Here is a 15,063-nt window from a genome sequence, read left to right on the forward strand (position 1 = left end):
AGGCTATTTGGAACTGAGGACTGGGATTAAGAATAATATGTATTTTGTCAAAACTGATGGTTCAAAACAGTGTTAGCTGGAAAAATACCAGCTGGAGTAGTCTGTGCTGTTGGGCACTATTGTGGTAGTTTATGAGAAGTACCAAATGAAGCACACGAATACAACTTTATGAAGTACAAATGAATACAACTTTGAAAAGGGCTGATACTTTAAAAAGCACAGGGGAMAAGGGACTGGGTGAACAGGAATACACTGGAAATTTTCTGAGGCCCATCAGGAGTGAAATCCAACCTCCCCTGGAGTAGCTGTTGGATGTGGTGGTGTCCAGTTTCGCCAAACAAGCTGAGTCCTGGGAAAGCTGGGAATTTAATCTTGGTGTCTGTTAAACATGATGGCAAGCTACCTAATGGAGAGAAGGCCYTGCCAAGCTCCCCTCTTCTGGTAGCTGGKAGTGGTGCCCAGCACAACGTGAGCYGGGGAAACAGGTTGTCATCATSATGAAAATTTCTTTTCAGCACTACAAAAATCAGTATAATTGCACTAAATGCAGGCCATTCTGAAAWTATTGTCTTCTAACAAAACTAGAAAATGGTATTTATTAGAAGTTATTGCATGTAGTGTAAATATTTCCTGGCACCCAGTCCCAGCTAAAAGAGAAAACCTGTAAATAAAAGACTGGACAAACCAAAGTCATAAATGCCTCCAACAACTGTGTGGTTGGTTGGTAGCTGGAGTGGGCATTTGGAAGGAGCCCAGAGAACTGTGAAAATACATAGGAGGTGATACTTTTTGAAGTGATGTTAGCTGAAGAGAGAGAGCTGTTCRTGTGGAGCTCTCGGATGTGGTATCTGGGCATAATTCATACTTACAGTTCTCCTCCTTGCCTGCTATCCCTGCAGGACCTATTTACCTTATTTAAAATAAGGTATGCATAAGATAGATAAAGAATAATAGATTAGAAAATAAGCCCTCTGATTTACAGGATGATCTGCAAAGCTTAAAATGGAATATCAAACATTMGTTATCTCCTTGTGCTCTGGTTTATATCAGGTCATGTTTTTAAATAAAGGAAGTAAATTTGTGTCTGTTTTATAGTCTGCCRTAACTACTGGCACAAGGTCTAGATGTTACCAGTGCATTAGCTTGCTCCTTTTGTAATAAAAATATGCTCTAAGGGTCTACAACTTGATTATTTTATTTTGTTTGCAGTGGAGGTCTTATGAACAGGTTGAGACCAGTCAGACTTTCCTTCTTACGGGTGGGAGTGGCAGGACAGGGGCTGCAGGAGAGGGGCACAGAACCCAGGAAGGGTGCAGGACCTCACAGTGAATGTGGCACCACTCAGACCCATTGATGCCAAAGCCTCAGGTGTCACCAGTCGTGTCAGGGATGCCGTGCTCCTCTGTCATGTAGAACTCTGCTGCTTCTTCAGGTGATCATTTCTGGTAATGCTGTGGAGAAGAACCACTGGGAAAGTCTCAAAATTGAGCCAGACAGGAGTGTACTTACTTGACTTTTTCTGTCTCCAAACTAATGTCCTCCGTTCGCTTTGATCTTCCTGATGCAGCCAAACACTGAAGAGTTGTGCTAATGGACCTGCTTTTTTTTTTTTTTTTCCCCCTTTCATTGCATATGACAGCAGCATTTTTTAGTCTCTGATGACCACAATGTTTTGTTGCTAGAAACAACTAGAAATCAGCCATTTATAGAAATGTTTAGGTTCTGCATCATTAACGGAGGTGAAAAAGGAGTGAGTGTTAGTTGCAGATAGGGTTTGCAAACAAGCTAATTCACTTCAAGTTTATTTATTTGTCTAAAGCCTAGGTGTAAGGTCTTTCTGAAGAAGCTTGAGGCCATACTAATATCTGAGAGTGCTGTTTACTGTGAATTTTCCAAACTAGAGGAAAAAGAGAGAGAGAAAATGCCACAGAACTAAACACATACTGAGCTTTTTAAACTAATTGTTAAAGTAATTTGGTGTGCTGTTGGCCACACAAGTAGGGAAACAGACAAATTCAGACATTTCTACAAATGCAACGTACTTTATGATGACAAACAGATATTCCAGATTTCAAGTAGAACAGAGCACATGATACTTAGCTTTTCTGTCTGCAGCTATGGGTCTGTCTGYGGAGGTAGTTTGCCTTTCTGTGTTGCCTTTTATATAGTGGCAGAAAATTAAAATTAAGCTAAAGCAGAGAAAAGTGAAAAATAGGAAGTCAGAGAGGAGAARGGCCTCTCCCAAATTTTCCATTTCTGGTTGGGCATTTCTCTTATCTTTTTTCATYCTGATTTGTGATCTCTTACACATTCCTTCGCCTTTAGGATTCTCGATGGGGTAGGGCAGGAAGAATGTGGCTTTGCTTCCTGCCCTTTGTGTTTGGAAGACCACCAAAGGAATTCAGTCCATTAGTATTTGAAGAACTAAAAAACCCACATGCACTCAGTTCTCTTATTTTGAACCCAAAAAAAAAATGAAACCAAAACATTACAAAATAAAGGATAGACCCATGAAGGTTCTGGACACAGCTGCTTTCAAGTATTTATTTTTGTCAATACTTGCTTTTGTCAATACTTTCAATACTTGCTTTCAAGTATTTATTTTTGTCCCAGATGGAAATGTGTGAAAAATTCTAAGGTAAGCATTAAAAAAAAAAAACAAGAACAAGCATTCAAGAATAAAAAAATCCTGATGCTGTAGGGTCAAATGAATATAGGAGGGGCTGGAGACGATAACATGATATTAATGGCATAACTTGTTTGAARTTATGTTTGTAGTGAGGTAGGGGTTGGTCTATTCTCCCAGGTAAAAAGTGACGAGAGGAAAAATTGCACCAGGAAGGTTTAAAAATTGGATGTTAGGAAAACTTTCTTCATAACTAGAAGGGTTATGAAGCATTGAAATAGGCTGGGTGGTGTCACCATCCCTGGAAGTGTTCAAAAAATRTGTRCAYGTGTCATTTACAGACAYGGTTTAGCAGTGATCRTGGCAATGCTGGGTTAAATGTTGGACTTGATGATCTTAGAGGCCTTTTCCAACCTCAGTRATTCTATGATTTGTTTCTATGAAATTCTGACTGCTAYAGTTTTGATTCTGCTTCTTCCTTAAACTTAATTTCCGGTAGTAAACTCTTGTACACAAGATATTCCTGTGAATARTCAGAAGTAAAACTACTGAAGGAGCCAAAGTCATGGACAAGTTTGATTCTTTCATACTCTCATCAARCATCAAAGACTTTGGCTTTTTTTTTACCCTTTAATGAAAAGCTTGTCAGAGTGCAAATGTACATTTACACTRGGCAGTCAGCCTAGTCATGGATCCAAGAGCCTTCAATGAGTTTTTGCTGTCTTCATCAACACCCTGTGCATCTGCAGCACTGATTCATTATTAGCTGTGCCAGCTTTGCCAGCCATATCCCTGAAAGCAGTGGAGCTGTGTTTATCACACAGGACAACTTCCTCAGGCTCCACACTCACAYCCCTTTCCTGCTCTGCAGAAGACCTCGTTACCCACGTGATGAATAGAGCTACTTTGTAATGGAAGTTATGGCATGATTATTTACTAACAGACTGGAATTAAGAAATTCCATTATTAAAAATTCATAGCTGTTTCACTTATGACAGTTTTTGAGAGAGGAGTCAGTGAATAATTTATTTGCCATAAACATTCAGCTTATCCTTATCTGATGTTTTTGTGCAATATTCCTTCTTGAAAGTTTGAAAAAAACCCACCAAACCAAAAAAMCACCCCAATGACAACAAAAACCCAAACAAAAAACCAAAACAAATCCCACCCAAATAAAATTACTCTCCTAGCCAGAATAAGATCGCCCTCTCACTTTCCCATATTGTTAAAACCTAAATTTGTAGAGTTTTCACTGCATGTAGTTGATACTTGTGGAGTTTGTACTAGCAAAAGTAGTTGTGTGTTTGTATTTGGAGGCTTTGCTGGCATAATGACCCAAGTAAAATCCTTGTAAGYATGGATTAAGTGTTTTATTTTGGGGGCAGTTCTTTCTTGACTGCTGTGGTTTTATTGAATTACCATGAAGATATTCTGATTCAGAGGTTTTTTTTTTTAAATATTCCCACTTCTATTGGGGATTTGAATTTCTAGTTTAGGTATTTGTTGCAGATGAGCATCTCTCTGAAGCGAAATGTATGCACTGAAATGCTTATTCTGCRTTTCCTAGGCAAAGGGTTACTTCCTAAGTCCAAGCAGTGGTAATTCTGTTTCAAAAACCACATTTTATCATTGGCAAGTACAAACCAGTGAGTCATGACTTAGTTTTTAGTTCAGCACAGATTAGGTGCCAGATGCTCCATCTATGCACAAGCATGAATCAATTTTATCCAAGATGTTSCTTTCTGAGCTCCCAAAGTGGTTGCAAGGAGCTGTGTCATCTTTCCTTCCTYCGGCTAAAATGACAGAGACAGGGTATCCTACTAAAATGAAACTACTGTGCCATTTTTGGAGATGTGTGCTGAATACTTCCAGTGGATATTTAGAAGAACTRTTTTGTAAAAATTACCTGTGTTGTTTTCCTTTAAATGTCTTTTTATCAAGAATCTGCCATGCGTGCAGGACGTGTATTCATCCTGGTCTGCAGAACAAGGGCCCCATGTCAGTAAGGGCTGGGACAGCTCTCTCAGGGAGGACAAGCACAGAGATTGAGCTTGTGAAGCCTCCTGAATGAGGGGWCCTGTATTGTTCCATGGTTTCCTAYTGAGTACAAACAAGGGGTAGAGTGCATGTAATTAATCTCATCGTGGTTCCTCTTATTTTCATAATAAAAAACTGAAATGCAATTGCCATTCACAGGAAGGTGAGTTCACAATTTGTAAGACACTGTACTAGCAGATGTAAGAGTTAAACAGAAAAGAAAGAGAACCTTGTGGCTATAAAGTACAATGCCAATATTACAGTGATTTCTGGATTCACATGAAATTTTCAAAGAAACAGCAATCTGGTTTCATACAATTTGGAAATGATGAACAAAATTTACTTTGATATAACTTTAGGGCATRGGAACAGGAAAGGACACAGGGAAGACATCTAATCCATTGTCTAGTCCAACTGGGAGCCTTCATCTCTCTGGACAGATGTTTGATGAGGAGCTGAGGTGAGGGATACGAAATGCCAGGTGGCATAAAAAGTAGTTTACTAGAAAGAAAAATTTAAGTCATGACAATGTTTCTGTAAATTTGGATTTTTTGAGCAAGTTTCTATAGCAATGCTAACAATAAAAAACTATTTGCCTAAAGCAGGATTTGAGCCTTCTCCAGTAAATACYGTGTGAAATGCAACCACTCTCTATATTCTTGCAGAGAATAGCAGTTCTCACCTAGKTGCAGAAGTGTATTAGTCCTGGTCACAAGAAATACCATTCAAAATTCTTCTTAATTGTAGCTAATGTAACTGGAGAGCAGTGTAGAATGATGAGCCCAGAGGCTGTGGCAGACTCTACCCCGGTTAAGGATAAACAAGAAATTGTGTCTGAAGAACGATGTAACTCATTTCAGAACCCAGCAGATCGTTTAAGGCAAAATATACTCAACTTGATATGGCAGTGTCTGAGTTTTCAAGCATATCCATACAATTCCACTGAGGTTAGTGGAATATACAAACACCAGAGGCAGAAGTGATTTCTCTTTGAACCTCAAATCTTTGCACTTGTCCAATTCAGTGTGTTGTTTGGGGGTCTTGTATTTTTCCAGCTTTCCTTGGAAACAACTGCATGGACCAAATGTTAAGGAGGAAAAGAAAATGCAAGGAGGCAGTAGAATAAGGTGCTTTCAAACACATCAGCAAATACTGGGAACTGTTCCCAGACATGGTCTGAAAAGAAAAAAAAATGTTTGATTGAATTTGGAATTTTCTAAAACATCTGCTGCTYCAGTTTGATAAGCAAAATGAAACATAGGAAAAAATTATCTCAAAATTGTAGTTCAAGAAAATAACCTGCTTTCTAAATTATGAAAGGCATATTCTTTTCTTGTTGTAAGAGAAATGTATGAGTGGGAGCATCAGTTTTGATGTGGACTGTTGGTTACTGTGATTGTGTCACTGTTGACATAACATGAAATTTACCCACCTTGCAGTTCTAAAGTGGTCTTTCTTCTGCTGTACAGTGATGATTTTTTCTTCCATTATTGTGTTGTAGTTTTTGTGGTATTTTTTAAAAGAAATGTGCTAAGTTGATAAAGCAGGACAGATATTGACACCTCCTGGCAGTTTCTGGAATCACCCGAGTCAGGTCAGCCTTTGGGTTTKTAAGTCACGCCAAGACTGCACGCAGCTGCTGTGACAGTTTCTTCCTTGCAGGTGTCAGCTATTCCATGACACTGCATTTGTCACCAACGTAACTTTGGAGGCTGTCAGGATGTGTAGTAACCACCTTCTGTAAAAAGACATCTACCAACATAGTGAAAATGCTATTCTGTAAGAAAGAACATACATAATTGAAAGCACACATGTGCAAACCCTCTGAACCACTGCCACGAACTTACCTGAACTAGCCTCACCTTGCCCTAGTGATGAAGGGAAAGGGATTATAAGGCTGTTTTGAAATGCTCACCAGATTTTGTTTGGTGCATTTRATTTTATTAATTTTTCTCCCACTCCCTTACAGACTGCACCAAATAAGTCACAGAGTTTATTGTTTTGGACTTGTAAATTGGAAAAGAAGTCAAGCGAGTAGTCTGGAATGCTGGGACCTTGCAGACCTTGGCAAGCAGTTTGCAGCCACAGTGTGAATGTGCTCTTGTWTGGAGTCTTCCTCACCCAGAATAATCAGGTCTTCTTGGCTTGTCCTCATTGTTCAACTGTGAGAAAAGACAGCCTTTATTCACAGTGCTCATTTGAACCTTTGGGGACAGCTACTGGAAATTTAGTAGAGATTATATATTTATTTATTTGCTTTCCTGAGAGCTGTTGTTGATCATTCCAGAGCACTGCAGAATGATGTGATGTTAACACACATAAACTGAGTAACTCAGCTTGTCAAAAACCTGTTTGAAAATAAATGCATAAAATAGGAAAAAAACGCAAAAAAAACGGAACTGGAATAAATATGTGCTAAAAGCCCTTTTTGTGACTGCTGAATCTATAATATTATTGATATTTCCTTGTAGCCAAAGGATTGCAGAGGAAAAGCTTCCCAGCTTTCCTTAGGTTCAATCCTTGCATGACATGTTTCTTAGCTAGAATCCCCGTGTTTCCCAATCTGGATTGCATTTGGGGCTACATTGTGTGTACACTTTCCACAAATGGAAGGTGGAGAATCCTAGGATGAAGAGAAGAGGTGAAGAGAATCATTCCCTGTTACTTCAAGTTTCTTCCTTCGTGAATTCATTGGTTTGGCTCCTCATTTGGGATCTTCTCACAAATTTTAAAGGCCATAGCAGTTCTACCTTTGTGCTGCATGCTTCAGCTGAGGTGCTTCCGTAGGAAGTTTATTTGGTGCCGCTGGTCTGCAGCGTGCTCTCTTCGTAAGGAGGCACTGGGTCTGGAGAGAGCTCAATGTGAGCCTCTTCCATGGAAGTCTTCTTGGTGGCCTCCTCATACGACGGAGGCAGACACACGGACAGGAATGTGGCATCGGGGAGCAGCGTGGAGTAGTGGAAACTCTGCTCGCTGTTCCAGGGCAGCGCAGACAGGAAATTGGACACGTCGTGCTCGGGCAGGGCCTCGGGAAGGTCGATGCTGAAGATCTGCCCCTGCTGGGTGGGACGCTGGCAACGGCGGTACAGGAAGAGCAGCAGGAATGCCAGGAAGAGCATCATGGTGGCAGGCAATATGATACACAGGAACGGCTCCACGTCGTCTTTGGTTGAGCTGGTCTGTTGTCTGCTCTGTAAGCAAAGCAAATAGCAAGGGTGTTGGATTGCTGGAGATCTCTTAATCAGAGAGCAAAAATACATTCCCTGTCTCTGCCTCACGACATGGCAGTAGCTTTTCCAAATTTCTTTCTCTCTGAACTAGCATCATTCAAGCAAGATGTTTTGCTAACTCATGAATTCTGTTTGCTGGCGCATTAAGCCAAATCACAACCTGAGACAAAAAAAGAAACAGAGAAGGTGCAAGGAGTACTGGGTTTCTAGGAAACCCTGTCTCCAATAGGGAAAAAAACCCCCAACAATATGGAAGTATATGTAATTTTGTTTGACATTTATTACTCTTGGATTATAGCGGGATCAGCTGATTTTACAGGAGATCCGTCCTTTTAAAAGAGCCTTTTAAAATTTGGGAGAACACTGAATTGCAGATGAATAAAGCTGGTGATCCACCATCAGTGTTGTTTCTTTGTATTTGGAAAACTGTTTKAAGAACAAATCTAATGACAACTAGCCCTTACAAACAGGTCCCGCTGTCTACAACACCTGCTCTTTGGGTTGTTCTAACCTCAGAGGCCAGCTCCAAATTAAACACTGCATGCCAGGACACGTGGGACTGGGGCTTTTTGTGGAGCTTGTTCTGCCAGGTATCATTTTTCTCTGTTTAAAATTATGGAAAAAGAACTTCAGGCATAAGAGTAGTAACAGTTGTGAAAGCAGTGTCAGCTTTGTTTTCTGCAACATGTAGCACAAAAACCTCTGTCCCGCTGCTTTTGAATTGTGATGTAATCTTAACATCTCTTATGAGAAAAATTAACAAAGCCATTTGTGCCTTCTGTTATACTCACTTTAGTTTTAAAATTTAGTACATCTTGTTTCCAGTCTGACTATCTTCTAATAAATGGATCTTATTCAGAGTCTAGTCTAGGGAGGGACAAAACCCTAAACCCTATAACATTATTTATTATCAACTTGTTATTTTGTAAGTTCTTGCCAAATGCTATCAGATGTTTTTTTCACATTTATATGATGAGACTGCACAGTCTGCACAGGTCAATGGAGCAGATTTCCTTTATTTTGGGTGAAGGTGCCTATTCAAAATAGGAGAATTTAAGCGGTTCTTTCCTTCAAGTGTTTGAAAGCAGGGATGCAAACTGACCATTTGCAGCACTGCTTTGTGAAAAGGACAGTAACCCCAGTGCCTCCTTCTTAGTCTACAACAATTTTCTATGCTTATTCTTCCAAGAATCAGTCATTCTTCTAACTACAAAATCACACTGTAACCTACATTAAGCTGATTACCTTCCAGGCATTTGTAACCTCTTTGCTTTATTGTCATATTATGAAATTATTGTTGTGTGGTCATGCCCAAGAAAAACAAAGCAAATAGGRTTTGACTCCTAACAAATAATGTAGGGGAGATTTCTGCCTTATTTCCACCCCGCCCCCCCTCCCCCCCAAGGTATTGTGGGTCTGAAGCAAATGCATTAAAGTAATTGYAAAATATACAGAAACCTTTGCAGATTGGCTATTAAGCTATTTTTCCCCACTTGGTCTTTTACCCAAAAATGCTTATTAAAGAACTATTTAATATTTACTGATAATTTTTTATTAAAGAATTTCTGGCTGTATAAGCTGTTGTTTTACCTGRCCATTCAATGAGTGACAGGAGAGAGCAGAAATGGTAGAAATTGTTCCAGCTGTTCTTCCAATGCAGGCATTAAGTAAAGTTTCAAAAACGAGGGGATTTTTTTTAAAGTTTGTTAATGCTTTTTTTTTTTTTTTAGTGTGTCTTAGGAGGTGCATAAAACACTTCAAGGGAAAAATAGGAAAACCACTCAGTATTATGTTTGTGCTCTACGGATGTGGAGACTCACTGATACTAATAAGTTACCAATAATCTTGTAATATGTAGTAAATATTTAGAAGAGCTGAGCCYGTACTGGACAGCATTGCTCACAGTGAGGAGCTTGTCTTTAAAATCCAAGTCTAAATTTGGGGTTAAACTTGTAAGGAGCAGGCTTTCATCTGGGTTAAGTGTTGTTCTAAGGGCCTGTGAGTTTTACAGTATCGTGGTACTTTGGGAGGTCAGAGAGTGAGCTTGCCAGTGTTCCCTACATGAGATTAGTAAAAGGTATATAAAGTCCTGATTATAATTTAAACTCAGTGCAGCTTCCCTGTAAATTTCAGTGAAATTAAATTCATGTGTGGAATAATGGCCAAGGACAGTGGAAGCACAGGCAAATGTTAGGGTTGCCTGACCCATCCTGGATTCATACAAATACTGGACTTCCAAAGGGAAAGTTAAGCTTGATGGAAGGAATTAACAAATTGTCTTTTGACTCAGGGAAATACTTTGCTCCAAAGCCTTGCAATGAAATACTCATCAAGAGAAATGTGCAAAATCTATTATTTTTGGAGGAGAAAGTTTCCGTCTAATAGTAAAAAAATGGAAGAAGTGCAACTATTTGTAGTATGAGTTAGCTCAGATGGCCATGGTTTGTGGCCGTGCAGCTACAAAAGGACACTTAAGGGTCTCAGTGTGCTACTGACCTAAAAACTCTTCTTGTTTAAAGGCCTTCCAAGAGCAAGCTACAGCATTGCTTGTAAAATTGCAAAACCAAGCTCTCGAGGCTGAATAAATGCCAGCATTTTGGAAATCTGTGAAACCTTAATTTGATCTGTAGCACACATAATTTTTGATTACATTACTGTGCACAAAGTGCCTCCTCAGGGCTGTGACAGATCGTTTAGGGAAGAAGATGAGTGCTGTGATAGTGCAGGGTTCTCCGTTGCAGSATTTGTAGGGTGTGTAGTGACTGAGTCAGAAGATTGTGGGAAGAGAATGGACTGCCTGCTAGTGTGGGATAGCAAATGCTCTCCTGGGGACCTGTATTCCTGTCTCTGCTACTCAGTGCTCTGGGGAAGGGGCAAGACAGAACAGTGGAGGTGTTTGTTGTGGGTTACTTGTTGGTTATGTTTTATTTTGAGTACTTGGGTATGGTCTGCAGAAATTCTGCACCTGCATTGCTGTCACTGAAGGTGAAAAAGCAGCGCCGTGAACCTGCGAATACTTCATTGCACTGAGGGATCTGGGCAAAAATTACATCGGTTGTTACAAAGCAGCTCATTTTTCTCTTCGCTACCGTAGTCAGATGGTTGGACTAGAYATCCATTGCAGGCCCCTTCCCACTGAACTACTTCTATTTTATCCTATTCTATTTCAAAATAACCACACAAGTGCCTGGTGGCTATCTATTCAGTAATGTGTGCAGAAGAAGACACAATAAATTYGTTGTTTGGAGAAAATGCAGTGAAAGATGCTGAGGAAGGTGGGGAAAGMAGCACTCTGAATGGCTGGTAATGAAGTGAATACAATGTCCTCTATAGCTGTGAAAGAAGAGTAAGTGTGTTTTACTGTGATCTGCAAATAGTAGCCTGTGAGGCAAATAGGATTAAGAATTAGGCAATATTAGAGAATCATAATGTATGCTGAGTTAGAGGGGACCTGTCAGGATCATTGAGCCYAACTCCTGGCCCTGYGTAGGACACCCTTAGAGTCACACCATGTGCCCRAGAGCGTTTTCCAAATGCTTCCTGAACTCTGTCAGGCTGGTGCTGTGACCCTTTTCCTGGGAAGCTGTTCCAGTGCCCAGCTACCCTCTGAGTGATTTTCTTTTCCTCATATCAAACCTCCCCTGACTCAGTTTCATGCTTTTTCTGTGTGTTAACAGATGACAGTAAAGAGCAGCTTTCCTCAGTCTGTGTTTTAGAGTGTCCATAGCTTTTTAAATACAGCTAATGTTAAGACTTTTCTGTCTGGATGAAACAATTCGTAGGCCACTTAGTGTACTATTTGAGTTGAAATCATTTTTAGTAAGTTAATACTGCTACATAGATGCCCAGAACCTGAGTAAGGAATTATATMTACATTTTGATACTGCCTCCTGCCAAACATTACGTGGACTGATTTTCCTTTGTGATGCAGCTCCAAAAGCTGATGGACTTGTACTTGGTATCCATATACATATATCAAATGTATTAGGRGACAATTGATCAATATTGGTTCCTCTTTTTCTGTTGTGGTTTTGTGCCTATTTCTGCAATGACTGCCTGAAGGGAGACTGAGGAATGTTGCAAAGATTTTGGCATAAAACTTGGAAAATCTAACAGGCATTAAAAAATTATACCAAAATAGGAATAATTTTAATACAATGCAGCAAAAGCCACTTAATTTACAAAAAAAAAAATCTGAAATTCTAAGCTAAAACTAAAGTTCTAAACTGACCTAAAACTAACTTCTAAAGCTAAAACTCTAAAACTAGAAAAGTAATCACATGTATAGGTATCAGGTATATCTGCTAAACTGGAAAATAGTTTCTAGAATTTAAACTGAATCTTCATTAATTGAAAGTAAAATGATGGCTGAATTTATTTAAGATAAAATCCTTTACTCTTTTACATCTGAAAGTTTCCACACCAGGCATATGAAGTGACTGACAAAATTATTAATCAACTGGYTTGGTTTGATGCTGCTTCACTGGAGATCAGCGTGCTCTGCCTGTGTCATCACAAGCAGCTATTGTCAGGCTTGTAAGTGACAAAACAGGGATTTGACTTCCAGCAGGGAATAAGTTACAGACACATAAATATGGGAAAATACCCTTTATAAAATAGAGAAATGCAGAAAAAAGCATTATAGTAAAAAGGACCRTCTCTCTAAGTAGTCTTTTCTTTCTCAGAACTGATTCTTAGTAGAATAGTTTGAGTATTGTAGGCTCATGTTTATTCTCCTCTTTTCCTTTWTGTATTTGTAGGACTGAAGCAGAGGGCCACTTTCCCCCAACCACTGAGCACATACTSGAAGCAGCAAAGCCTTTCATTAGTAATCTGTCTGCCCACGTTTTTTAACATGCTGAGCGTGTACAGTTGCTAGCTTAAAGATTATGTGACCCATATCAGTTAAGATGAGATTTCACTCGTGACTGCTGGTAAAGGAATAAAAAGCAGAGTGTAGCTGAGTTGTGTGGAGTATCCATGATGAGTAATGGAATGGGCTTGSAGCTGAACTGTGTGTCTAGGCAAARGAGGGGTAGCACCTGCCTTGRAGGGAATGACCTAATAAGGCAAAACACCAGTTTAAGGAAAGCTTTTGTCTAAGGATAGAAAAATGGGAGTTTATTTTGCTTCCTGAAATTCCACTGAAGTGATTGAGTTGTGCTAAGATTTATTATGTTGTTAATGATTTGCTAGAGTACTTAGAACTCTATTAAAATTATTTTTGTTAATATAGCCTGTATTTATACTAATATCTTTTGAAGTTGAATCAGGAAACCGATACTTCTGAAATGTTTTGAGTGGATTCAGAACAAAGTCTGCTTTGAAGTTATTAGGGTGTGGTCCACCCATAGGTGCTTTTCCAAGCTCTATCCTGCTTCTTGAAGCTGATTCATTGTTGCTTGTAAAAGGCAAAAACATAAAACTCTGGCAAATAGAAAAAACACTTTTATGTGGTTTTGTATAAATTAGTAATAACATGTAATTTAGAAGGGAGCCTGGATTTACACAGAATTTTCAAATACTTGTTGGAATGTGACTCTGGTTATGCTATTTGTTTCTCGCTGTCAGATAAAACCAGGCTCGAGGTGTGAAGAAGAGATTGCCATTGCTATTCTAACTCTGGCAATGTTACTGATGAGACAGACTTTGTTAAAATTGTGGAGGCATTTAAATACTACTTTTCCCCCTGTTTTGCCACACACACACCTACCCCCATTTATTTTACAACCGCACACTTTATATACATCAGCTGAGTCCGGTGGCCAGTTCATTTGCTAATGCAGCTTGCTTTGGGCATTTACAGAGGAAGTGGGTGCACCTGAAATTATTATTGTTTTTGATCAGAGAAGCCCTTTTGCTGTATCCCAGACAAAGCCAGCAAGCAGGCTGTGCTTTCATCTCTGGGGGCTCCTTCCCTCCCCCCACTCGGCTRCGTGTGATCCTCTCTCGCAGAAGTAATCAGCGCACAGCTTAGGGAACAAGAGTTCATTGCTGCCTGCTCCTGACTCGTAACATCTGCAGGGAGGCTTCACGGGACCAGACMGGGAGCGTAAACACGCCTTTGACAGAAACCAAATCAAGGTTGCCTTCTGCTTAAATGAAGTAATTAAACTCCCTTACCTGCCACCCCAGCAACATTTTTCCAGCTAATGTTTTTCTTTTCCACAAACGTTCTCCAAAGGACTTAACAGCAATAAAGAAATGCTCCCGGTCCATGTAGTTGAGCAGTAGTGCCTTGATGGGTCCCAGTACCCGGGTGTTCCCCACACTGGGGTTACACAGACACACACACACATGCAMAGTCAAAGGACGTGCCACACACATGAGCAGCGGGGTACAGACCTGAAGCTCTGTTTCCAGAAGTGGCCCACCTGGTTCACTGTTTAGCCAGTCATAGTTCCCCCTGTCAGCATGTCCAAAATTTTTCAGGCTGCTGCCCAAGAGCCACCTCATGCTTTCATGAACCTGCTCTTCTGCCTTGGCGCTCCACCTTCGCYGCTCGCAGCCGCGTCTCCGCCTCCCAGCCTTGACCCAGCCGGGCTGCTCGCAGCTAATGATCCCTCTTAAATGATATCCCCTTTATAGCGGAAAAGAAAAAAAAAGAAGTTAGACACCCCCTCGTCGTCAGGAAGCCAAGCAAATAGATCTCAGAGCCTCTCTCCACTTCCAACTCAATCTCTCTGGATTTGCTTCGGTGGCCTACATTACCAGCAAAGCTGGCATCAGGTATCTGGGAGCTGGGGCTGATAGCGCTCTGATTGGAGCACTCCCTGCATTAGGATTATTAAAAGGGGAATTTGCATGTGAATCTGAGCCCACATGGTCATGACTCCGCGTGGATAAATAACGCTCTATATTTAGTTATCTAATAAACACTATTTCCAACAAAATAAAATAAATAAAACCCCTGCTTCTGTGTTGAGAGTGAAAGGGTAAYTGAGGTTCCCCCCTCAGTTACACAGCACAAGGAGGAACCACAATCCAGGCAGGTTTTTCTTTCCTGTCGCTGAAACATACAGAAAAGAGAGTGGTTTCTGAGTAGAGAGGCAAGGACACAGGGCTAAATGCTGTACTGAATTATTTAGCAGTGTTAGGATGTAGATGTTAATGATAAATCCAGAGAGAGAGAGAGCTCTGCCAGGAAAGCTTTGGTCACTGTGAGAGTGG

The 15,063-nt window shown here is 40.2% G+C and overlaps 1 protein-coding gene across 1 annotated transcript; it reads right to left on the minus strand.

The window, feature by feature from the left end:
* Positions 1-6,568: 6,568 nt before the first annotated feature.
* Positions 6,569-14,541, minus strand: SMIM28 (small integral membrane protein 28). The gene is made up of 2 exons (XM_057370927.1): positions 14,239-14,541; positions 6,569-7,854 (listed from the first exon to the last, which is right to left on the minus strand). Exons 1-2 carry the CDS (start codon positions 14,347-14,349, stop codon positions 7,456-7,458), a joined length of 510 nt encoding a protein of 169 aa, XP_057226910.1. The 5' UTR covers positions 14,350-14,541; the 3' UTR covers positions 6,569-7,455.
* Positions 14,542-15,063: the final 522 nt, after the last annotated feature.

The sequence above is a fragment of the Malurus melanocephalus genome, unplaced genomic scaffold, assembly GCF_030028575.1.
Source record: "Malurus melanocephalus ecotype Western Australia unplaced genomic scaffold, MMel_1.1 scaffold_136, whole genome shotgun sequence".
NCBI classification, from domain to species: Eukaryota; Metazoa; Chordata; class Aves; order Passeriformes; family Maluridae; genus Malurus; species Malurus melanocephalus.